At 39.0% G+C, this 25,062-nt stretch overlaps 1 protein-coding gene across 1 annotated transcript; it reads left to right on the top strand.

The window, feature by feature from the left end:
- Nucleotides 1–12,129: 12,129 nt before the first annotated feature.
- Nucleotides 12,130–13,089, top strand: BGZ61DRAFT_501241 (uncharacterized protein; the record flags this gene model as incomplete). The annotated part of the gene is made up of 2 exons (XM_046251673.1): nt 12,130–12,148; nt 12,524–13,089. 2 exons carry the CDS (start codon nt 12,130–12,132, stop codon nt 13,087–13,089), a joined length of 585 nt encoding a protein of 194 aa, XP_046093049.1.
- Nucleotides 13,090–25,062: the final 11,973 nt, after the last annotated feature.

The raw sequence follows: 25,062 nt of genomic DNA, 5'->3' as shown, positions 1-25,062 counted from the left end.
AAGAATTTAGAAGTAATATAATTAGAAAAAGAAGAGTTCTTTTTTAGGTTTCCCTTTAATCTTATTCTATTTCTTATTATATTAGAATAGTCCCTTTAGTATAGATCTATTAAAAGGATATTATTCCTGGCTAGATCTTATTAGTTTTCTTTTATATATAGTATAACCCGAATTGTTATATCCTCTTAGCTACTATTCTAAGTATAAGTTTTCTTAACTTCTAAACTATATTAAATTATTCTTTTTTATCTAGTTTTTAAGAATAATCTTAAAAACTTTTCATATTATTTTTTTATTAATATATCTAATAAGATACTTAATATTATCCTCCTTTAAATTATAGATATTATTAATAGCCAGTTTAGAGGGTTTATATACTTATAATAACCCCCAATACTATATTATTAATAACTAGTTAACTTTTTATATTCGCCTGTAACTAAAGATATTAAGTTAATAGTCTAGCTTATAGCTTATTAATATCTCCTAGAAATAGTATTATAGTTAAAGGTAATTTTATACTGTAAAAGAAAGATATTTCTAGAATAAAGAAAATAGAAACTGCTAATATAAAGGCTATATATATCTTTTATTTAATAAAGATATTATCTATATAGATATTAGTAGTAATAATTCTAGCTATTAGAATTAATTTTTTAAGAAGAATATAATCTTAGCTAAGTTAAATATAAATAGAAGCCAGCTAGTCTTAATAATATAATCTAAGATAATATTGCCTTTAATATCTATATTTAAAATAGCTTTTTAAATATAATTATCTAGATATTTAATTTTATCTAAACCTTAAAAGTCTTAGTATATTAACTATAGCTATATATTAATATTCTAAATAAGGTTTATAAAAGCTTTTATTATTATCTTATTAGGTATTTTATAGTCAGACTTTTTTAATTTCTTTCTATAGAAACCTTCTTTATAATTTTATTATTTATTATAATATAATCTCCTAGAGTAAGAATAGAATTACCCTAAAAGTTAGAGGGTTTTTTTCTTAGCTAATTATAATTATAAGAACTTATATTGCCGAGTTAAATTATTAAAGTAAATTTTAGAGAATAGCAGGCTATTCTATACTATAAGCTCTAGCTCTTCCCGTCCTTAAGAATATTTATTTTAACATTCCCTAGCAGCCTTTTCTTATAGAAAGAAGTAGGATTTAGCTAGATAGTATTAGTAATACTATTAGCTATATTAATTAATTTCTTTGCTATTAAACAGCTAAATTTCAAGTTATAATAGATTATCTAAGGAATTAAAATAGGGATTTTTATATTTAGAATCTTTTATTTTAGAAAGACTTTATTTTTAATTAAAGTAGTATAATAGATATCTCTATTAGAGGTATTCTTATTAATAGCTTCTACTAGCTTCTAGTTCCTAATTTAGTTAGTAAAGAATTCTTAGTATAATTACTAGAGGAATTAGATAATCTCTTTTAGCTTTTTCTAGCAGTTCTTTAACTCTAGCTCTTTTATAATAGTAGTATTAAAGGTAATATTATTATTTAGAATTATAGAAGGCTTACTATTATCTTTTTATTAATAAGAATAATATTAGTAATAGGCTTATTATTCTAATTATTAGTAGGCTTTCTAATTTTACTGCTAATCTTATTAATAATTAAGATTCTTAAATAGCAGGTTCTAGTTTCTTTTTATAAAGTCTATTACTAAATCTTATTCTTTTAGTTAAAGTCTAATTTTAAATATAGAGCTGGATATTAGACCTTCTAAGAAACTAGTAGCTAGAACTTTAGAACTTTTAGATTTATAGAATAACTAGCTTTTAATACTGCTAAGAAGTTCTATCTTCTAAATTAGCTTTAAAGAGATATTACTTCCTTTAATCTACCAGCTATACTAGCTTCTAAGTTAAAATTATAGTAGCTAGTATTCTATCTTTCTATAGCTTATATATTAATTAGGAAAATAACTAGAAATATAGTAGTAGAAAGTATTTAATCTGCCTCTAACTATAGTTAGTATTAATAATAAAATTCTAGTTATCTCTATAAGATCCTCTAGAAGCTGGGTTATAATTATAATAAACTAATTAAAAAGCCTCTACTTATTTATAGTATTCTAAATTATAGCTACTAACTTACTTTTATATCTTTCTATTAATAAGCTATATTAATATTTAACTCTTAACTATTTTAATAAGAAAGTTAATAGCTTAGTTAGTTTTTAGTTAACTTAGCAGTAAAAAGGAATATTTATATTTTTTTTAAGAGCCTTTTATTTAATATAAATTCTCTCTTTTAAAGTTTCTTAATTAGGTTTTAAATTCTAGTTCTATTTAAGTAAGATATTATAAGATTAACTATATTATTATAGGTTTTTACTTATAGCTTCTAGACTGAGATATTCTTCTATCTATATACTAAATAATAACCTTCTAGGGAAGAATATAGAAAATAGTATAGAAATTACCTTTCTTAAATTTCCCTCTATTTTAAAGAGCCTTATATAGCTCTTAATAATCTTAAGCTAGTTAAGTATCTTAAAGTTAGTTATCTTTCTTATAAATAGAAAGTTTATCTTTAAAATTCTTTTAAGAGGTTAAAGCTATTATTTCTTATTCTCCTCTTAAAGACCTCTAGAAGTTTTATCTTAACTTCCTTCTAGATATTATATTTATAGGCCTTTTTTACCTTTAATTTAATATCTTTATAGAAAAAATAATTAATAGTATCTTTTTTTCTTATTAATATAAACTCTGCCTCTAATATAATTCTTAAATAACTATATAAAGCTAGTAATATTAGTCTCTTTAAACTTATATTTAAATATATAAATAGAAATAAGAAATCCAATTTATTATTCTATTAGCTTCTAAGTAGCTTTTATTATTTAGATTTATCTTAAAATAGATATTTAACTTTAAAGGGGTCTAGTTTTATAAAAATAACTTTATACCAACTAGAAGAGTAGTAAGTTATAACTAAGCTAGTTTAATATATTAAGTTAGGGGTAGCTAATTATATTCTTAAGTATCTTATTTAATACTTTTCTCTTCTTTTTTTTTTTCTTATCTTAATAATATATTAGAATTATAAGTATAATTAGAGAAATCTTAATTTCTTAAAGAATAATCCTTTTCTTATAATATAATTTAGCTAATTATACTAAAATAAATATCTAACTATAATAGTATCTTTTTTATATAGAAAAATATATAGCTAGAAAGAATTTATAAATAAAAAATAAAAAAAAGTTAAAAGAAAATTAAATATCTATTTTAAGTAGATATAAATTATAATAATTATAAAAATCTCTTAAAAATAGGCTAGAAGTAATAAAAGAAAATTACTACTAATAATTAAAATTTTTACTTAGTACTTTTCTATACTTTCTAGTAAAATCTCTTTTTATAGAGTAATTATTATAATAAAGATTCTTTTTCTAAGTACTATTAATTTCTTTATTCTTTTTTTTACTTTTAAAGTTAAAACTCTCTCTTTTATACCTTTCCCTCTAAACTTTAAAATTCTAATACTATAAATAGATAATAAAGCTAGTATAGCTAGATTTAATTTTTTATAAGATATTAAGTTATAATTATTATAATAATATCTTTCTATTTAATTAATCTCTATATATTCTTATTTAGCTAATAGCTTACTAAATAAAATTAATAATCTAGCCTTAAATAAACCTCCTATAAATATAATTATTTAGGAATATTATTCTATAAGATACTTTTTAAGCTAATTATACTTTCTTTTTTAATTAGCTTTTAAAGCTAAAAAGTTAGTATAATTATAATTAGTATAGCCTAAAGTCTAAATTATTATAAATATCCTCTCTTATAAAGAGTATCTTAAATAGAATATCTAGCTTCTTACTAGTTTAATTAGGCTTTCTAGACTCTCTTAGCTTATAGAAAACTTAAAAGATCTTAATTCCTCTATTTTTCTTTTTCTTTTCTTCTTACTCTTTTTAAGTTTAATAGCTTATAGTATAGAAATATATTAATTAATCCCTCTAATAAGTAAGATTAATTAATTTACTACCCTACTATAACCTCTAATTTAATAGTAAAAAGAACGGAAAATAATACCTAACTTATTAACTTATTCTAGGGAAATATACAGAGAGTTATTATATAGATATCTTAGCCGGTCAGCTTGAAGCTGCACCAGATTATACATATAAAGTCAGATTAATCTAAGGCTTATATCTTCTAATAGAGAAGTATCTTATAAGATAGAATATTAGGTTAGTTATAGAAAAGTTTACTAGTAAGGTATTAATAGGGCTTATAGCAGCCCGATATCTAAGGGATATTAAAGATAAAAGTTAGATAGGAATATAGTAATAGTAAGAAGGCTTAAATAAATCTCTTAAAAATAAAGGTAATTAATTAATAGACTTCCTAGTAGCCTTAAGCTCTTCTAGCCTCTTAACTTCTAGGAAGAATCTCTAATAAAAGAAAAATAATAATTTTCCCTAGTAATAATACTAATCTCTTCTTTTAACCTATTTAATTACTCTAGAGATATCCCACTAGTAACTAGCTAGCTTAATTATTCCTAACTGCTTATTATAATACTTATTTATAGTATTAATATTAACTTTACTTTTCTACTTAATTAGTATTAAGTTACTAGTAGATATATTAATATAAAGATAGTAATTTTTAAAGTAGTTTTTATAGTTTGTAGGTAGATTACTAATAAAAATAGCTAAGTTACTTTATATTTTTTAAAAAGTTTTAAGATCTTTTTATATAAAATAATTTAAAAGAAGTTTCTCCTGATAAAGAGTATAATATAGCTATATTATATATATAACTCCTTCTAGAGTTACTATATATATTATATCTAAGAGGTATAAATTTATATATATATTATAGAGGAGGAGGCTATAGTAAATTAGATTATAATATAGAAATTTTTATATTAGGGGACTGTTTTTAGGTAATAACTCTAATTAGATTATTTAGAGGTAGTATATTAAAATTGGATTCCTATTCTACTTTATTATAATTTTAAGAATCTAGCTGTATTTTTATAAGTTAGAGATATTAAGTATTACCTTCTTAATCTTAAGGCTTTCTTATTTTATCTTATTAAAGTTATAGCTACAATTTAACTCGAGGAATTATAGGATATTAAGATAAATTTAAGTAGCCTAGGCTAATTATAGGGGCATACTATTACTGGGATTATTTATTAGAGTACTAATACCACAAATTAATTTATCTTTAACTACTTCTATTTCTAGATTTAAGAAGAGAAATTACAGGTCTGGTAGGATCTTTATTATTACAATCTTATCTTAATACTATTTTATATAATTTATCTCCCTCTTAATATTAAGCTTTTTATTATATTAGCTAAACTTACTATTATAGTTAATAATAATAAAGTTACTTAAATTGCTATTTATATAACTAGTAAGAAGATTAATAGTATTTATTAAATAAAGCTAAGCTAGATTATAGGCTTTTAAGTTATAAGTATTATCTAGCTGCTTATTACCTAGTATATTAATACTAGATAATTTATATAATTTTATAAAGTATAAGATAGTAATATCGCCTATACTATTATACTTACTTACTATAAGTATAATTTTATTTTTTATACTATAAGTAAGCTTAAAAGCTATATTTATTATAATAGTAGCAGTAGTAAGATTGAGATAATTAGCCTTATAATCTGCCTATAGTAACTTAATTTCTTATTTAAGGTAGCTATAATTACCTAAAAGAGTAATAAGAATAAAGATTATATCTTCTATAGATTTATTCTATTTAATAGTATACTTTAAATTAGTTGCAGACTTAAGAGTAATATCTAGAGTATTTAAGAATACTTTAAATAGTATATATACTTTAAAAATATTAAATATATTCTTAAAAGAACCCTGGAATTTCTCGCTAGCCTTTTTAGCTACTTTCTCTATATTAAAGCTACTAGTTTTTATAAGTAGCTTTAAGTAATTGTAAATTTTTTTAAGTACCCTAATAAAAAAAGAATATTATTTATCTAAGCTGGGTTTAACTTTAGCTTTACTATTAATAAGCTGTTTCGAAAAGTTCTTATATACTATCAATAGAAATATTAATTTACTTAACTTTGCTGTATATAAATAGAAGCTATAATAGTCAATTTTAAGTACCCCAAATAACGCGCTTAAGAGCTATAGTTAAGTAATTAGGAACCTTAATAGAATCTATCTTAGCGATATAGCTTGCTATAGGTTTAAAATTCCTAATCCTAATGATGCGAGAAGTTTTATTCACGAAGTTGCCTGGCTGAGGCTGGTGTATACCTTTAGCCTATTTCTAAGTCTTGCCCTTCTATCTGCCTGACTTAACCGGTATATTATTGGAGCTTGAAGTATTGTCTGCGTAATTGTTGTCCTTAGTAGTTATAGCCAGCTAGTTGGCTATAGAGTCTGTGTCGATTTTATACTATTGATAAATACTCTTAAGAGATGAGGGTAATATCTTGGGCGATGGTCGTGAATGGTATAAAGGATATTTAAGTTGCTTTTGTTAGAATAGATCGTGCGCACAGTCATGCACATGATCAGGTGACCTCGGTCACTTGAGTGACCATGCCGAGCACAGCCCGAATAGGAAGGCGGTCAACTGCGCATATAATACCCCTGACTGCTGCGGGGTCAGCCTAGATGACAATATGCACAATACACATACATGTGGGCTCTCAATGACTAAGATGCTATGCATGCTGCCTAAATCCAACAATTAAGAGTCTCATACGCAATCATATCTACCAGCAATTACCGCTTTAGGCAGCAGGCTGTCCACGAGCGCCCGACGAGCAGTCGCCGAAAGCATGGCGACCGCCACAAGCATCGAGCTAGTCACAGACGAGGATTGGATCACGTGGTTCAAGACCCTGAAGACTACAGCTATGAACGAAGACCTCTGGGACTATCTTGACCCTGAGAAGAAGAACAAACCGGAGCTGATCTCAAAGGCCCCAATTCCACCGGATATCACTCAATTCAAGAAGAAGCCAGCGTTAATCACTCGCTCAAGGCTCGCCGAGCAATCACAAGTCTCTAGCGATCACACCGAGACCATTACGGCCGTGACCGATGATGAAGACCCCACTCTTGGTGATGAAGACGACATGACGCTAAAGGCTCAAGATGTCAGCGAGCTGCCCGAGAAGGGTCTCCGAGTGTACAACGCCTTATGGGCCAACTACGAACACCGCAATAAGCGCCACAAGGAATTCCAAACCAGAACAAAGAACGTAAGGAACTGGGTCCTTGAGACGCTTGATGAACCCCTCTCTCGGCATCACTGCAAGCCAGAGACCAGTTTGCCTGAGTGGATTCAGTCAATCTATGACGAGTTTGCTCTAGCAACCGAACAGCGGAAGCAGAGGGCTCGCCGAGCATACCGCGAGATCTTGGGAGAACCACTCCAAGGAAAGATCAAGACCAACACTGCTGCAGCCGATTGGCTTAAGCGATGGCGGAATGCTATCAACGAGGCTCAGGATGTTGGCCTCCAAGAGGCAATAGAACCCGATCAGTGGCTTGGAGACCTCACAACAGCTCTTCAGTCAACGCACCTACAGGCTTGGACAGATGCATACAGCGTCATGCAGATAGCTCAAGTCCGAGCAGGTACTTTAACAGTCGGCCCAGTCATGGCAGACATTCGCCGAGAGATCGCTAAACGGCCGGAGACCCCACGGCGAGGAAGAGTGAGTCAGGGAGCCTTCCACGGCGGAGGAGGCACACAAGAAGAGGCCGATAGCTCGACGAATGCTCGACGAACAAACACCAAGAAGAGACGGCGTCAGAGCATTGGATCGGATAAAGAAGCCAAGTGCCCAGCATGCTGTCAACTCCATCCACTATCACGTTGCTTCTACGCCTTTCCAGAGAACAGACCTGACTGGTTCGAACCGCGGTCCCATGTAACCGAAAGGTTCAACAAGCGGCTAGAAGAGAACGAAGACGACCTAGTCGGACGGATCAGAAAGATCAAGCTAGAGAAATCAGCCTGACTACGACCTGTCGGCACCTGTACAGCGAACGCAGCCCTAATCATCAGGGATTGCATGACGAACGCTGAACTAGTAGCCGGCATCTACTACGCATTACAAAACTGTGTTCTCCTAGACTCAGGAGCAACCCTGCATATCTTCCGAGATACAAGCCGAATGAAAAACCTGCGAGCAGCCCAACCAGGAGATTTCTTTTGGTCAGGAACTACCCAAGTGCCAATCGACGGTTACGGTGAAGCGACTATTACCCTAGCAGATGCCGATGGCTCGCCGATAAGGCTCACTCTCTATGACGTTGCCCTGTGTAAATCCCTTACCACGAACCTCGTCTCATTCTCGAAGCTGAGACAGCGAGGCCTTTGGTGGGATACTAGACCAGGTAACAACTGTCTGCGGAGATCAGATGGGTCCTTCTTAGGCACTATCGACGAGAAGCAAGGGCAACAAGTCTTAGAATGGAAAGATGGAGCGTTAGACTCGCCAAACGCTCGGAGAAGGGTCGTGGAGCACACGGCGGCAATGACAGCAGACAAGCCACAGAAGAAGTCTCGCTTTACAACATGGACTCCGAGAAAGCCAATGCTAGGGGACACAATGACTTGGCACCGACGACTCGGCCATCCAGGCCCAGACTCCCTGCGTTGCCTTATAACGGCCTCAAGGGGCGTCAGGCTGAAGATGCACGAGCCTGAAGGCCGTGAACGAATAACGACTGTGGACTGCGATGCATGTGGTGTAGCGAAGGCTTGCCGAGCGATCCGCAGAGCACCCCGAGAAGCAACAGCGCAAGCAAAACCAGGAGAACGAATAGCCCTAGATTTCCATCCGATGACCCCAGGCTATGCAGGCTATACGTCTGTATGGATCTTCACGGACCGAGCAACAGGGTACTCATGGGACTACTATGCCGACAATCGCTCAACGCTCGCTATCCGCACAGCGATCACTCACTTCCTCAAGATGTTGGAGGTGCAATACTCCATTAAGGTCAAAGTGTTTGAGTGCGATAATGAGATAACAGAAATACATCCGCAAGTCGCTGAGCTGCTGACCGCTCGGGGAATACGCGCCGAGCCTTCGGCCCCGAATACTCAAGCACAAAACGGGGGGGCAGAACGCATCGCTGCAGTCATCATACTGAAAAGCCGCGCAATGCGTGCAGGAGCTAAGTTGCCTGAATATCTGTGGCCGGAATCGATCAAAGCTGCTACCTACCTTTATAATCGTACACCCTCAATTCACAGAAACAGAAAGACTCCGTACGAGTTGTTCCATCGCCAATTCCGCGGCGACCACTCAGCGAAGCCCGACCTCTCACACCTTCGAGCATACGGCTGCAAGGTCTTTGCATTGACTGCAGATGCACAATTGCGAAGAAACCGGCTTCAAAGGCAGGCTCCGAGGGCGTGGATCGGCTTCCTAGTGGGCTATACGTCAAGCAACTCATTCAGAGTCTGGAACCCCTTGCATAAGGAAGTCTTTACAACAAGAGACGTCTCATTCAACGAGCAGCAACTGTTCGACGGACGGACAGAGAGTCTTCGAGACGATTTAAGGCAACAGAACCTCGAAGCTATCCGACAACGCATCGAAGAACTTGTAGCGATACAAGCACAAGCTGAGCAGTGGCTATCACAGCCACCTGATGAAGAAGCAGATGAAGTAATAGGGGAAGACAACGATGACCTGTTTGGAGAACACTCGCCGAGTAATTGCGAGGCTGTTGGCAAAGTGCCCGAATCTGAAGGGGCATATGAATACACCACAGCTAAGTTTGAACCTCTCCCAACACCTCCCCTATCACCGCCAGCCGCGTTTTTCCACACCTTGGCCTCTGGTCTAGGTGTGAAGGGGCGTGGGGAAGCGGCCAAGCACGAGTTGGAAGCGGGTACGCAATATGCTCCGAATAAAAACAAGGAGAGCTCCGCATACCAACTCGCAAATCGACAAAGTGAGGCTCGGAAGGTCCAAAGTGATCTCGCCGATCGACCAGCGAAGCAGCGTGAGTCTTTCAAGGCTGCGTTTCTAGCTGGGAGACTCCAGTCGCCCAAGCATCGCACGAGTAACCGCAGAGTGTTCGGCGAAGGCCTGGCCAGCCCTAGGCGAGCACTCGGCGGGGGAAGACAAGTCTGCCCTCAGATCACGAAGGATATAGGTGCGCAAAAACCTCCGAGATTAGAGAGCCCTGCGTCAGCAGTGGCACAAAAACCTCTACAGATGGAGAGCCCTGTATCTGGGGGGGAAAGGCCGCCATGCGTAAATACACCGTGGCGTCTGTTGCAGACCCTTCCCAGCTCGCACGCGACTATAGCAAGCCATCCCTACCGGGAGGCTCTTCTTGAAGCAGAAAGAATACATTTACAAAGTCATGCAGATTCCCAATCGTGGATCGAAGTCGCAAAAGCCTCGGCTAAAGGCCGACGAGTGCTCGGCTGCCACTGGGTCTACGTCTATAAACTTGACAAACACGGCAGATTCGTGAAGATAAAAGCGCGCCTCGTTATACGCGGCGACCAGCAAGCGATCGATGGCCGAGAGACCTACGCAGCAACTTTGGCGGGCATGTCATTCAGAACCCTCATGGCCCTAGCCAACCGATTCGACTACGATATGTTGCAATACGATGCAGTCAATGCATTTGTACATGCAAAGCTGGATGAGGATATTTATATGCAAATGCCTGCGGGATACAGGAAGCCAGGAAGGATTCTGAAGCTACAGAAAGCTCTCTATGGTCTTCGGCGATCACCACTGCTGTGGCAAAAGCACTTCGAAAAGGGCTTGCTGCAAGCAGGCTTTCGCCGAGTGCCTGGCGAGGACTGCTGTTGGCTTCATGGAGATATCATCTTCTTCTTCTACGTGGATGACTGTGTTCTCTGTTTCCCTAAGCGCATCAAGAGCAAGGCAATGTCGCTGATGGCAGAACTACAGACAACGTACAATATTGAAGGAGGCAAGCCACTTCAATGGTTCCTAGGGATCGAGGTCATCCGGGATCGCAGAGCAAGAAAGCTGTGGTTGTCACAGGCTGTTTATATCGATAAAATGCGCCGCCTGCTCCCCGAAGACTCGCCGAACCTGACGACGGTAACCCCCATGATTCGCGAAGAACTTCTGCCACATGACACAATAGCGAGCCCCAGCAGCGTCAACCTATACCTCAGGAAGGTCGGCACGATCATGTACGCGGCAGTGATGACTCGACCAGACATAGCTTTTGCTGCAAGCCGACTAGCTAGGTTCAACCAGAACCCCGGACCGCAGCAACAAAGAGCCGCCGACAGAGCCCTGCAATACCTCATACAAACAAAGGGTCTCTGCCTTGAATACGGAGCTGCGGCCGGCAGTGAAGAAGACGGACTGCAAGTTGCCTCAGATGCTAGCTTCGCCGATAACTCAACGGATCGTCGGAGTTCTCAGGCATTCGTCATGAAGCTCTTCGGCGGGATCACTTCCTGGAGAGCCAACAAACAGGATACAGTTACAACGTCAACAACAGAGGCAGAGCTCCTGGCGCTTTCCCAAGCAGCCAAGGAAGCTCTCTTTGCAAGCCGACTTATCTCTGCATTGAAGGTTGACCTGAACTCTCCGACTGCTCGCCGAGCAGCAGCAACACCAGCAAGGATCACAATCGAATGCGACAATAAGCAGACTATCCGCCTTGTCACTGCAGAACTAGTACAACTACGCACGAAGCTCAAGCATGTTGACATTCACAACCATTGGCTACGCCAAGAAATCATCGAAGAAAGAGTTAATGTCATCTACACGCCTACTACCCGAATGCTCGCCGACGGATTAACGAAGAACCTCTCAGGAGACGGCCACTCGGGCTTCCTCAAGCAACTGAAGCTGATCGACTTGACGGATAAGATTGAACAGAGAAGAACTGAGGAAAGGGCACAGGAGCTATGAAGCAAAGTGCAGCTCCGCGGCAGGACCGCGAAGCTGAAGGGGCGTGTTAGAATAGATCGTGCGCACAGTCATGCACATGATCAGGTGACCTCGGTCACTTGAGTGACCATGCCGAGCACAGCCCGAATAGGAAGGCGGTCAACTGCGCATATAATACCCCTGACTGCTGCGGGGTCAGCCTAGATGACAATATGCACAATACACATACATGTGGGCTCTCAATGACTAAGATGCTATGCATGCTGCCTAAATCCAACAGCTTTTGCCTACGTGTGGTTTCGCAAGCTTGAGCTCCTAATGTGGGGCTGCTCGACCAATCAGGTGATAGCTGGTCGCAACATCTCAAACAACCGTACTTAGTAATCCAGCTGTGTGCTTCGGGAGCCCGTAGATTAACAAAAGTGGCGCGGGAGGAAAAACAGTGGCGCGGGGAAGAAATGGTGGCGCAGGGGGGGGGGGGAAGTGACGCGGGGATCGTGGTGAAGCGGTTGTGGTGCAGACATCTCGCACGGACCACTACATGGCCCGAGCTTGGTTTTTGGACCTGGTGGAGGGCACGGAAGAAAGAACCTTTCGTTCCTCAAGGCATAGATACCGATTCCGAGCCAGAAGCCTCGCAGCAGCAGGCGCCCATGGTGAAAGCAAGTCGATCACTTGATCCAGTCGTCCCGGGATCGGCTGCGTCACCCTTGACGACGGCACAGAGCGTGTCAGGGTCTATCCAAGCCGTCATCGTGCGGTGTGAGGTTGAGAAACGCAAATTTCCGCCTTGGTCTACCATCAGGATCACGGAAGATCACCCTGTCTTCTCGCGGCCTGTGCCTGACGTCCCAAGGCTCATTGAGGTTCCGGTAGTCCTGTACCGGCTAGGCACTCAGTCCAGAAACCAGGCCGACCTTGACAATCAGATTGCCACGTACCTTAATATCGATGCCGATTCCGGGTTTGCGCTCCCGGAGTGGCAGTCATATGTTGGCACTATTGTCGTTGCATGTAAGGACAGGAAGTTGCTGCTGCCGCAGTATCTTGAGGGCGTGTGGATGTACTGCGATTGCATTCTAGACCTCTTTGGTGAGGGTGAAGGCGCGCTGCGAATGCTGTACAGCCGAAAGGCCTTTGAAGATTGGTGGATGGGTTATTGCGAGGAATAGAAGCAGTTCCGGCTGGGGAAGGGAGGCGAAGAGGATGCGGATGACTGGCGGGCAGTAAGGTCATCTTATGATATATAAGATGGTTGTGTATTGTTGTTGGAGTAATTTTAGATTTCAGTATTGGCTGGGGTGGAGTAATTCTTGGAATGATATTGTCTATTTCTGATAATTCTGGCCTCGTAGTACCGTTTTGTTTCTGCGGCTAGCTTTATGAGTCTCTATATGGCCTGAATAATAGTGTGATCTAGTTTATTTCCGATGAAATCCTAGTATTATACAGGACTGAGAAGTTTAATGCCCTGAAGTATTGTATACCTGGATAGCTATATATAAAGACTGGTAAAGTTACACTTAGAAGGCTTGCTATTGATAATATAATTCCCTTGTAGCTTGAGGAGGACTTCTGTGAATATCTTGCCCTGCGCCTTATAGTTAGTAAGTATAAAAGCGGGGACGATGGGTAAGCTGCAGCAGCTGCATTTTGTAGATAAGAACCTGAAGTTGCAGTTAGACAGATTAAGAGTTTGTAAGACTGAGCGGACAAGGATTGTTTCTGGTGGCAGAGTAGGGATAGATAAGCTCTTAGTATCTTTAAACTATAAGAGGATGCTAAGTAGTGGCCCGAAGTGGATAGTCACGTCGTCAGTAAGGTGGTATCCTGGGTACTTTGGGTTGGGTATGAAGTCGGCGGCGTTAAACTCGGCCCCGTTTATAACCTTTAGGCCGGTGTAGATATTCTGGTTTACAATTACAGGCATGCCTTGGGCATAGAAAAAGACACCAGGAACCTTACAGGTGGAGTTATCCCCTTGCTCGATAGTCCTGGCGATTTGATCTTGTGACAGCATGCCACTTCGCCACGTATGTGCGGAGATAAAGATAGAGATATATCTCTTGCGAGAGCGAGCCCAGTCGACGACGGCTTCTATGTTAAGTGACCAGCGGTTCCGGTTCAGCGGAGTTATAGCACGTAAGCCCGCACTAAAGGTGATTTGGGCGCAGTCGACGAGTTTTATATTGAGTATAAGTAGGTCCTGCTATATCTGGGCTCCAGCCCGTACTCTATCGAGAACAGCGCTCAGTTGAGGATCATCTCGCGTACGAACCTGCTCTTCGAGAAGTACTACCGTATTGAACATCTGCTACAAACTGAAGCCGCGATGGTGAGAAATAGTTCCCTGTCCCAGTGGGATGGAAGAAGGGTTCATCGTCTTGTTCACCAGGAGACTCGTCTCTCGAACTGGAGCGAACTGGTAGAAGTCCCCTATTAGGAGCACGACGGGAATCCCGCCGAACGGCTTATCGGCACAGTCTCGGAGTGACTGGAGGTTGCGGCTGACCTCATAAAGGGTGGCGCCTCCGAGCATGCTGACCTTATCTATCACGAGAACCAGTTTCTATTTCCACGTCCACTTTTTCGCCTCGGAGAAAACTGGGAGTTGTATTTGGGGGGAGCGGTGGGTGTCCAGTCTGCAGGCAGAATGTAAGGTTGTGCCGCCGATCTGGGCCGCCGCGCTCCCTGACGTCCCCGTGATCTGAAGAAGATGTGATTGGCCTCTTGTTAAAAATACCCATTTTAAGGCATCGATAACCCTGGATTTGCCCGTACCTCCAGGGCCTCCAGTATACTGGAGATGTTAATCCGCCGAATCGGGGTTAGCAGAGTACTTATCTAAGAACTTGTATACAAGCTGGAGGGCTATTGTCTGTAGGGAGTTGAGGGTAAAGCCTAATACAGTAAGGCGTCCCAGTTCCGCGAAGCCCGTTGTATGGTTGACGTCGACCAGTATTCGAGGGCCCCGTTCTACGGGCTCTAGACGCTGACGTGGCATGGTAATATCCGTATCACAGTGACAAATAAGGATATCGTCCAGGTTGTTGTTACTCGTGCCGGGAGCGGCGCCCTAAGAACCAGTCTCGATCTTATCTAATATGCGGAGGTGCAGCATACCCTGGGCCTTTGCCGCGGCTTGTATATCTTCATGAGAGAGAGTCGGGTATTGGGATAGCGCGTTATCCTGGGAACGGCGAATTTGCTGATAGAAGTCCTGATAACGCTGCACGAAAGGCCGCTGCTCTTCTGCAGGGTTTTCATGGCGTAGATCTCGGACCAGGTCCTGTAGTACTGGCGAGCCCCTCGTGGCTTCTGAGTTTCGCATAGCGTTGTGTATGGCCTGGAGGAGCGCTGCGTAGTTTTATTGATACTCGGCCGTTGTTGCAGGCTCTTCACGATAGTCGCCCTTATCAAGAGGGAACTCCACGTCGACCGTATCATCACCTTCCGACCTGCTGGCCCAGAGCTTTGCATCTTTCCGCGCATCCTCCGCCGATCTTCTCAGAAGGGAGATGTTGGAGGCGTGAGATCGTAAACGGGGTGGGAGTGCGGCGGCGTGGTTCGTCTATATGTCGGTGATGTCCCCGTGAGTCTTGGAGAGGAAGTCATCCCAGGGCACGAATAAGGCCAGGTGGAGGATGGAGTTTCTAGGCAGGTTAGTACTGGCTTGGAATTAGTATGGCGGGGTTTGGATGATACCGTCTAAAGTAGACCGGGTAGTCGTCCTTGTGATCGTTGCTGATGTATCCCTGGAAGATTGGCACTGCATATGCAAGGGGTTTTCGAAGCTTCTGGATCCAATTATTAGATTTCTGAGAGGGACTGTCAAGAGCAAAGTGTGTCTTATTCTCTTCTCGGTTGCGGCGACGCTCCAGGCTAATTATGGATATATAGTTATAGAGGCATAGACCTCTGAGAAGCGGACCTCGGTAGGCGTAGGCATCCAGAGACAACAGCGTCCGACCGCTCTCTCTAAGGCCTATTGTCTCAGGCGGCTTGTCTGTGTCGGTGTCGTCTCCAGACTGGCGACGAAGATGCAGCCACCGTCGGAAGATGGACTAATAGAGGGCGGTCAGGTTGATGAAAGACCACCGCGGTACGTTGGTAAAGTCCGTGTCGTAACCGAGCAGATAGTAGCAGACCTCCACGGCCGATAGCTGTCTATCCGAAAATATTCGATTTGCCGTTCTTATCAGAAACTAGCGGGTCTGGTTAAGAACGGCTGAGGGTTGGGTGTCACGCCCCGGAACCTGTGTCTGCTGCGGACTATCTGCTGACTGGTGTAGCTATCCCAGGACTTCGCCTGCGATGACGATGCGTTTCCACATCGGCGTATCCAACTTGGTGGTGTAGTTTGTGATGTAAAAGACCATGGCCAGTCCCTTGGTCCTCGTTAGGATCATCGAGATGTCGTGGTTGTGGCGGAGCCCGACCGCCATGGCCTTGTTGTGCCGGTTCACCAGCGGGTGGTTGCGGCGGGTCTTGAGCAGGCCGTCCTCCGAGAAGCCCGTCTCCTCGATAATCTTCTACGGCGCTCTGAAATAACAAGCCGTCCGTCGGTATTTATCCGCATACTCTCCAGCCAGTCTCTTCAGAGAGTACTTAATGCAGGTAAAGGTGTGAGAATGAACCTGGCTGCAGTACGCAATATAGTTAGACTCCGCTTTAAAGGCTATAGTAAGAGATTTGCTATTATTCATTATCTTCTCGACAGGCTGGATTGGCTTTCTTTTCTTCCGGATTGTCTGTCCAGCCTTCTTATCTAGGCATTTGTAAAAGACAGAGTTAATATAATAAATTACTTGGGCTCGGTACTCCTCTTCCTGGGGATTGGCTATATTGTTGCAAAGCGATAGTAACTGCAGATTCCCATGGAGCCAGAGCAGTCCATATAGGTATAGGCTGCCTCGGTTGTTTGTTTCTACTGTTGTATAATAGTAACTAATTTTCCCGAAAACTGATTCTTAGCCTATCTTGATATAGTTATTAAAGAATAGGGAAATCTTGCGGTGGAAGAAGATGACGGAGCTGACCGGGTCTAGGGTGCTGAGAGCGATCCTGTTGTACCGTCTCTGGAGATTGGCTAGCAGTTCCTTTGCTATGTCGTAATTATATAGCCTATAGATCGAGAGTCTTATCTTTACGGGATTGTTAATATCGTTGGGGTTGATGGTGAACCATATTACAGGCGTGCCCGCCTAAATGATAAGTGACTGTATCTTTCTCCGTATTAGAAGCCGAGTCTTATTTGAGAGCGGCTGGGCGTGGCTAAAGATGGATAGCTCTTGAAGCAAGAACGATATATTATTATCTATTGTCGTCTTGTTCTGGTGTATCTCCTCCTTGGCTCTCCTTAGTTGGTTTGCTGTTAGATTTTAATAGACTTGCTTAGCTCTGTTAAAAGAATTCTTTGTTATCCGGATTATGCTAATACGGCGGTTGGAGGATCGGAGGAGAATGTTAAAGACGAGGAAATAGAATACCGGGTGCGTGGCAAACCGACCCCTGTATCGCTGGAGTATATACTTGGCCCAGTAGGTGAGTGAGTGGTTTGAAGGAGGGTTGTGGACAGGCTCCGAGGCATATTATTGGCGGCTCTCTATATCGGTCGTTGCCTTCGGGCCCCCCTTTTCCCACGGGAAAAGCTTAGGGAATGTCCTTAAAAAGAAGTCCTTATGTAGATTGTTGGCGAAGTCGGAGCCCCGCTCTACGTGGATGAATGGCTGTTCTCCTGTAGTTTCTATATTTATACTATATAGCTGAGGGACCCTGTTACCTTGACTTCTATCTGTTTATATAGTATCTGCTAGGAAGGATAGCTTATCGGCCTCCGAGAATATAGCAGGCTCGTTAAGAGGAAACATACTAAAAGACAATATTTTATAGATAATATTGCTGTTAGAATCGAGTTAATCTTAGCTAAGAATAGAAGTGCCGAGCTCTCTATACAGGTAGTGCTTCTCGCCCGGGTTAACTCGTGCTAAGTTAAGGAGTTCTTTAATACTTGTTAACTGGTTTTCTGGCAGCCCTCTGTCTGTAGGCGGGACGATATAGTCTGTTTGTATCTTTTTAGCAATTAAGGGCTCTTCTTGTTATATTATCTCTAGGATGTTAGTAGGGATGTTAGAGCTATCTTTATACTGCTAACTGTCTATCTTATTATAGTTAATTGTAATATGCTTATAGAGTGAGTTATTTTTTTAAAGCTATATTAGAGTATCTCTTATAATAGTCTTATAGACTTAAAAAAGATAGCTAATATCTATAGAGCTGGGCTTGCTTAAGCTACTCTAGAAGATATATATATTTTTAATTGCCTCTAGTAATAGATAGAGAAGTATTATTATAATAAGGTTATTAACCTTATTTGGAAATATAATAATATAACTCTTTATATATTTTCTATAATTTAAGCTAGAAGGAGTCTTATTATTAATAGTGAACTTTATAATATACCTAAAAGAAGCCTAAAGAGTAATTAGTCTCTTCTTAATAGAAAAGAGGTTATTAAGTTTTTTTAGGTATTAATACTTATATCTAATATACATATTATTAATTAAATAGGCCTTAGGTAGTTTTCCATTTTATAGACTAGTATAATACTTGCGGCATATATTAACAACCCCTTTACTATCTTCTAGTAGGCACTTTATATATTACTAAAGAGCCTTTATTACTTATATTAAGAATAGAGTTAACTAACTTTACTACTAGACTATTAAGAATTCCCTAGAAGCTAACTTTCTATAATAGAAGATATAATAAGTAATTAGTAGGATCTTCTTATTTATAAATGTTTAGTAGAATAACTTAGCTACTTCTACTTAGACAGCAAGTAGGATCTTATTATACTAAGATCTTAATACTAATACCTTTTTTTTATTGCAAAAGTAAGTCTTATAGTATTATAAAATAGATTTAATTGACTTTTATTAGAGCTTTATAATTTTATCTAATAGATATAGCCTCTTAGAACAGCAGTCTAGCTATATATCTAGTGGGGTTAGAAGGTCCTCTACTTCTTTTAGTTATTTTAAAGAAGGTATTTGGGGGGTATATTATATCTAGTCTAGTTTAGTCAGCCGCAACACTTATATAATTAAGGATAGTATTTAGAGGGAAGGCTGGATCTAGTTGGGTGTTATTAGCTGCTATACTCCTCTAGTATTAATTACTCTCTGGCGGGTTTATTCTTCCCTATACTGATATTCCAGAACCTCTAAGATATAATATATCTCTTCTAGGGAGACTATATCTGGTATATTGCGATATTTAGTAATAGCGCCTGTCTGTGGGGATTTCTTTTTGATCTTATAGGTGTATACCCGGGGGCGTTAATACTTAATATCTTCCAAGATACAGTATACCTCTTCTGGAGAAACTGTAACAAGCTGTCAGGGACTGAATACATAATAGGGAGTGAAGAGGGTAGACTTACTACTAGTTAGCAGCGTAGAAGGTAGTGAAGCAGTAATGACTCTATTAATCTCTGGCCTCTATTATATCCGTGAGTAAAGACAGCTATTTATGCTTCCTTTTTGATATCCTAATTGCTGCCGGTACCGGAGGCTACCTGCGGCCTTATAGCGAGATTGCTAAGAAAAGGGATGTTAGGCACGTATTAAGGGGAATCTTGCGTTCCTAACCACGCATTTACATTCCAAGCCCGCTGTTATATTCCGGCACCTGACACGAGCTTGCTTCGGGCTCCAGCGGCAATAGCATACCGTAAAGATAATTAAGACTTATTATCCCTCTCTTGAGAAGATATGGCAAGCTGCCGCTCTTGCGGGTTTGTTTGAATAGTTGCCCTTTGGCTTGCTTGTTGCTGTTGAATGGCTTGTTCTTGGGTACGCCGGCGGTCTATATCTGCTAGTGTGCGGCGTATCTCTTCGGGCGAAACCTTAATCGGCTCTTTCCGGGGCTGTAGAGCTTCTTCTAAGGTTAGAGATCTTGTAATAACCGGCCGGGATATCCGTAGTGTTGCCTGGGCTTGGTTGTGTGTGCGTCTTCTATCTAGAGCTTCCAGTGTACGGCAGATCTCCTCGTAAGGGACCCAGACGATGTTTTTGTCGGGTATGGTGATGTATTATATTTCGGAGGTTTGTGTAACTGTAAAGGAATCTAGCGGACTGAAAAGGGCCTATAAGAAGGAAGTATTAAACAGAATAGAATATTGCGTCTGAGATAAGGCAGCTTAAGGCGCAGTAGCCCCCCTCCCTACAGAAGAAAAACTTATCTTATAGGCAGATATAGCAATTCCAGTCAGGCTATACTAGCTAGTACTGCTAATACAACTTAATATATAGAGGTATAGAGGTATAGAAGAGCCTATAAACCCAAGTAGTATATAAATGTAATATCCTATACTAAGGTAGGTAATTATATAGTAGTACAGGCTATAATAAGCTGCTATTTTATAAAGTAGTATTATAAAAAAGTATAGCAGTTATATAAATCCAGGGATGTTTAAATTGCTATAATAATCTTTACTTAACTAAGGGTAGTTATTATATAAGAAAGGCTGGTAATTATAACAATTAGGTCTAATCTAAGAGTATAGAGTAGGTCCGAGGCGTGGGGTGTATAATTAAGTGGATTAGGACGTCGTGGTAAGTAATATAGGTTACAGTCTGGTAATGGTAAAATAGTAAATTTAATATAACCAAGTATATTAATAGCTGGTAAGGCTATCTGTCTATAAAAGTGCTAAATAAGCATGCATATATACTATAGTGGATTACAGGGATTGCAGTAGTAATCTTAATAAGCCATCGTCCTGGATCGTAAGGATTACGGTAGTAATCCAAGTAATCCCTTACTTAATCGGTCCTTATATCGGGGATCGCTAGATTACAGAAGTAATCTGAGTAATTCTTTATTAATTAGGGAAGAACAAAAGTGGGACGTTACGGTTCTGCTGCTTGAGACTGCCTGGTCTCAACCTGGGCTGTAACATAATATCTCCCTCCCTGTTGGCCTTGTCCTAAGGTTATATTATAGGTCTCTGCGTCCTTATTGTGTTCTATAGGTCTAACTTGCTTTCTTAATTATTCCTGCATGCTGATTGTTATATCAGGATGCGTCTAAAAATCTGTTAAAGCTTCGTAGCATTCTCTTCTTATACATATTATTAATCAGGAGGGTTATAAAGTTATTATGCCCTGCTCTTATTGTTTTAATAACTATAAGATTTGTTGTATATCCAAGAAGTTATCTTATTGCGGCGAATGTATTTGTTACGGGCGTTTATACGATAGTTTAAATATTACTTCTTTTTGTGGGTTGTGTGTATCTTTTCTGTCGGGGGTTTTGCTATTATTTTCCTAAGTATCCTGGAACTTAGAGGCCTAATAGAGGCTTAAGGCGGATATTAAGCAGGCAGAGAGTCTGTTGGCTGAAACGCTAGCCAGACTAGCCTATCTGTATACTTAGTATCGTTCCCTCTGCAAGTAGGATTTAGTATTATTTTCGCGGGGCTTGTATAAGGTGGATAAGGTTGATAGGGTATATTCCTAGAAGGAGGTATTACTTGCTAAGTAATAGGCTGTTAGAGAGGCCTAGCTATTGGGGGCTGTAAATATAATTAACTGGTCTTTTATTTTTAGGGTTTCTTCTAATTCTATTTCTTTTTTTAATATTATTAATAAAAATTCTTTAGGAGGTATTATATATAGGTAATGTTTTTTATAGGTTCCTACTAATTATTATTCTTGGGGTAGTTTTTCTATTTAATAAAATACTTAATTTTATTATTAACTTTTTATATCTTAAGAATCTTTTTAACTTTATATTTCTTAGGGTCTTTAACTTCTATTTTATATTTATTATTAAACTTAGCTATAATATTTTCTTTTATACTCTTAAATAGTAAGATATAGAAGATAAAGTAAAATCTAACTTTTAGTAATAAGTTTAAATAGTAGTTATTTTTTTGAGATTTTTTCGAGAATTTTATAGAGTTTAATATATTTATAATTTAGTTTTTTATTTTATTGTTTTATTTTGATATTTTTTATTATAAGAAAAATTATATCTCTCTTTTAGAAGAATAGTTTTTTTTATTCTTTTCTAGTTATAGTATTCTTTTATCTAATTTCTAATAAATTTAAGTTTAATTTTTATTTCTTTATATAAATTTTTCTATTTTTTTATTATAAAAATAGCTTTTAAGATAATTAATCTATCTTAGCTTATTCTATAGATATTAAAGGTAAATCTAAAGTTAGTATATATTAAAATAAGCTTTATACTTTTATATATTAATATATTATAGCTTAGCTATAACGTATATAATAAGCGAGTGCACAATACAAGCGAGTGCACAATTTTCCTAACCTCTAAGATTCAAACCTCAATAAAACCACAACAATACAATCAATCAATTAAAACTAATCGCTATGCTCTTCCTCAGAGGTCTTAATTATAGTCTGACAGGTCCTTACATTATGACCGGCCTTTCCACAAGTTCCACAGCGCCTTTCCCTCGGTATCGCTGACCTCCCTCGACCACTACTTCTCAACGATTCAGCTGCTACCTGTGCATCAACGTCTCTCTGATCTATCTCACCCCTGCCCTCATCTAAAGTCATCTTCCCTCCTTTACATAGGCGGGTTTTCTTTGCTCTGCGCCGCTTGCTAAGAGTCTCATTTGCCTATCGAAGGATCTGGTTCTCAGCTTTCAATAGAGCATTCTGATGCATTATTGCCTTTGTTCCCTTTGAAAGTGACTTAAGCGCCTCGAGAATTGATGCTGGAGAGCTGCTCTGATGCCTTCTCATTCGTCTTTCAAGATATTCAGACTGCGAACTGGCCTCAAGCACTGTCTTTGGGGTCTTCGAGACCCAAGGGTCGGGGAGGCCGACCTCCTCTGCAGCCGGTGTTGGAGTCCGTAGCTGCACATCAAGCTTCGATATGACATTTTCTGGGTTTAGGGGAACAAGTCCAGCTCCTCGAAAACCTCCTTCAATATTACTCCTTGTCATAGCGGCTGCGTGGGCAGCGTAGAAGGCTGGGAAGAACTCGGTCTTCGAAACGTGGGTTATAGAGCATCTGATCAATTGCTCAATTGCTCGACCATAGGCTGTTTTAAGCGGCCCAAAGCACCCGACATCAAGAGGCTGAAGTAGGTGAGACGAATGAGGCGGCATACAAAGCGTAATAATCTGATTCTCCTCACAATATTTCTCAAAGTCGACGGAGTGGTGACTTTCGTGCCCATCGAGGATTAGAAGACGATAGCGACCGATCAATCGATCCTTTGTATGCTGATCAAAATGCTTAAGCCACTCAAGACCCGTCTTATTGTCAGTCCAGCCATTTTGAGTCGTTGCAATAGCCCAATCGCCCGGGAGGTTGCTTTCTTGGTACCAGTTAGCGAGGTGATATTGGCCTGCAACCACGATAAATGGCTGGATCGCCCAGCCTTCTGCATTAATCGCCTGAATGACCGTGACCCATTCCCGGTTTCCAGGCTGAACTGATTTCGGGTTTCCACGCCTTTCTGCGCCTATAACAACCATTCCGCTTGCGATTATGCCTATCATAAAGCCGGTCTCATCAAAGTTGTAGATATCGGCTAGGTCGATATCATATTTCGCGATTGTATTCTCCACAAGCCGGAACCAATTGCGAATAATGGTTGGATCTTCGCATTTAGCCCTCTGATAGTCATATTTACGAAAAAAACGCATCTTAAGCTCTGGTTGTCGCCTGACGAAGTTAGAAGCCCAGCGCTTGCCGACAGGTAACGCGTCGCGGTCGGCGAGCAATCGGTTGGCCATTTCTTCCACACCGCTCAGTCGCGGGGGAAACCCTCGCGAATCTAGGTCAAGAATATACTCAAGAAGAGTCTGTTCCTCTAGATCAGATAGTTTACGCGAATTGGGCATAGTATTGCGTCGCGAAGTAATGCCGGCGCGTTGGGTAGTAGAGTATGGCGAGAGATCTTATAGATCTTTGAGGCGCGGTAGGGAGTTAATTGAGGGTCTTTCTGAAGGGCTTGAAGGGCAAGATTGATATTTGCCTCATTGCTTATTGACGACATAATGCGTGGTTGAAAAAATGGAGTTAAAAGAGGGAAGAGGGCGGTTAGAAGAAAAATTGTGCACTCGCTTGTATTGTGCACTCGCTTATTATGTATGTTATAGTTAGAAGCTTTTTAACTTAGTTATTCTATTTATAGTTAATATAATATTAAAGATATTATTCTAGTATTTAATTTATTTATTTTATCTATTTATTAACTTATACTTAAAATACTATAATAAGTTAGTAATTTAATTTTATATAATATATTTAATAAGTAAGTAAGCTAGATAAGTAAGTAAGCTAAAAATCCCTTAATTTATATTATTTTTATTTAATTAATTAATTCTTAACTACCCAGTATATTATAGTCTAATTATAAGGCTAGAATACTTCTTACTCTTTAGGCTCTTTAAAATAACCCAAATTTATATATCTAATATACTGTAGAGATATATATAGTTAATTGTTATACTCTAGGTTGCTGGTAAAAGGGTATTTAGTCTCGATACAATACCATCTAGAAATTACGTCGGCTATTTAATCTAAAGGAACAGATTCTTATTTACTTTATTCTCGATCTAGATTTGCAAGGATTTCCCCCCCGGCTATATAGTGTTAAAGATATAGCTAATTAATTACTTACTAACTGCAATGCGCTACTAGTTGGCATATATTGGGCTTATAACTTCATTAAGCGGTATATAGACTTTAAGATGTATTTCTTTTGTAAATATAACTACTAGAGAGCTAAATATAAAAAACCTAACTATTATCTGCAATTAATTTTAGCTTGTAGTGAATATAATTGTAAAGTATAGCATTTAATTAAATAATATTTATAACTTTAATAAGACTGGCTTTCTTATAGGTATAATTACAAGTAGAATAGTTATTATAGGTATAGAAAGATATTTAAAATTAAAATTAATATAGCCTGGAAACTGGGAATAGATTATAATTATTAAAGTAATTAATATAGAAGGCTGGGCAATCCACTTATTTATTATTAGTGCAGGCTAATATTACCTTGCCAACTAGTACCGAGAAAGTAACCTCCCAGGCAATTAGGCTATTATAATAACCTAAAATAGCTAGACTAATAATAAGAC

This window comes from Ilyonectria robusta, assembly GCF_021365365.1.
Source record: "Ilyonectria robusta strain PMI_751 chromosome Unknown BGZ61scaffold_134, whole genome shotgun sequence".
Lineage (NCBI taxonomy): Eukaryota > Fungi > Ascomycota > Sordariomycetes > Hypocreales > Nectriaceae > Ilyonectria > Ilyonectria robusta.
This window is presented reverse-complemented; position numbering and strand designations above follow the sequence as displayed.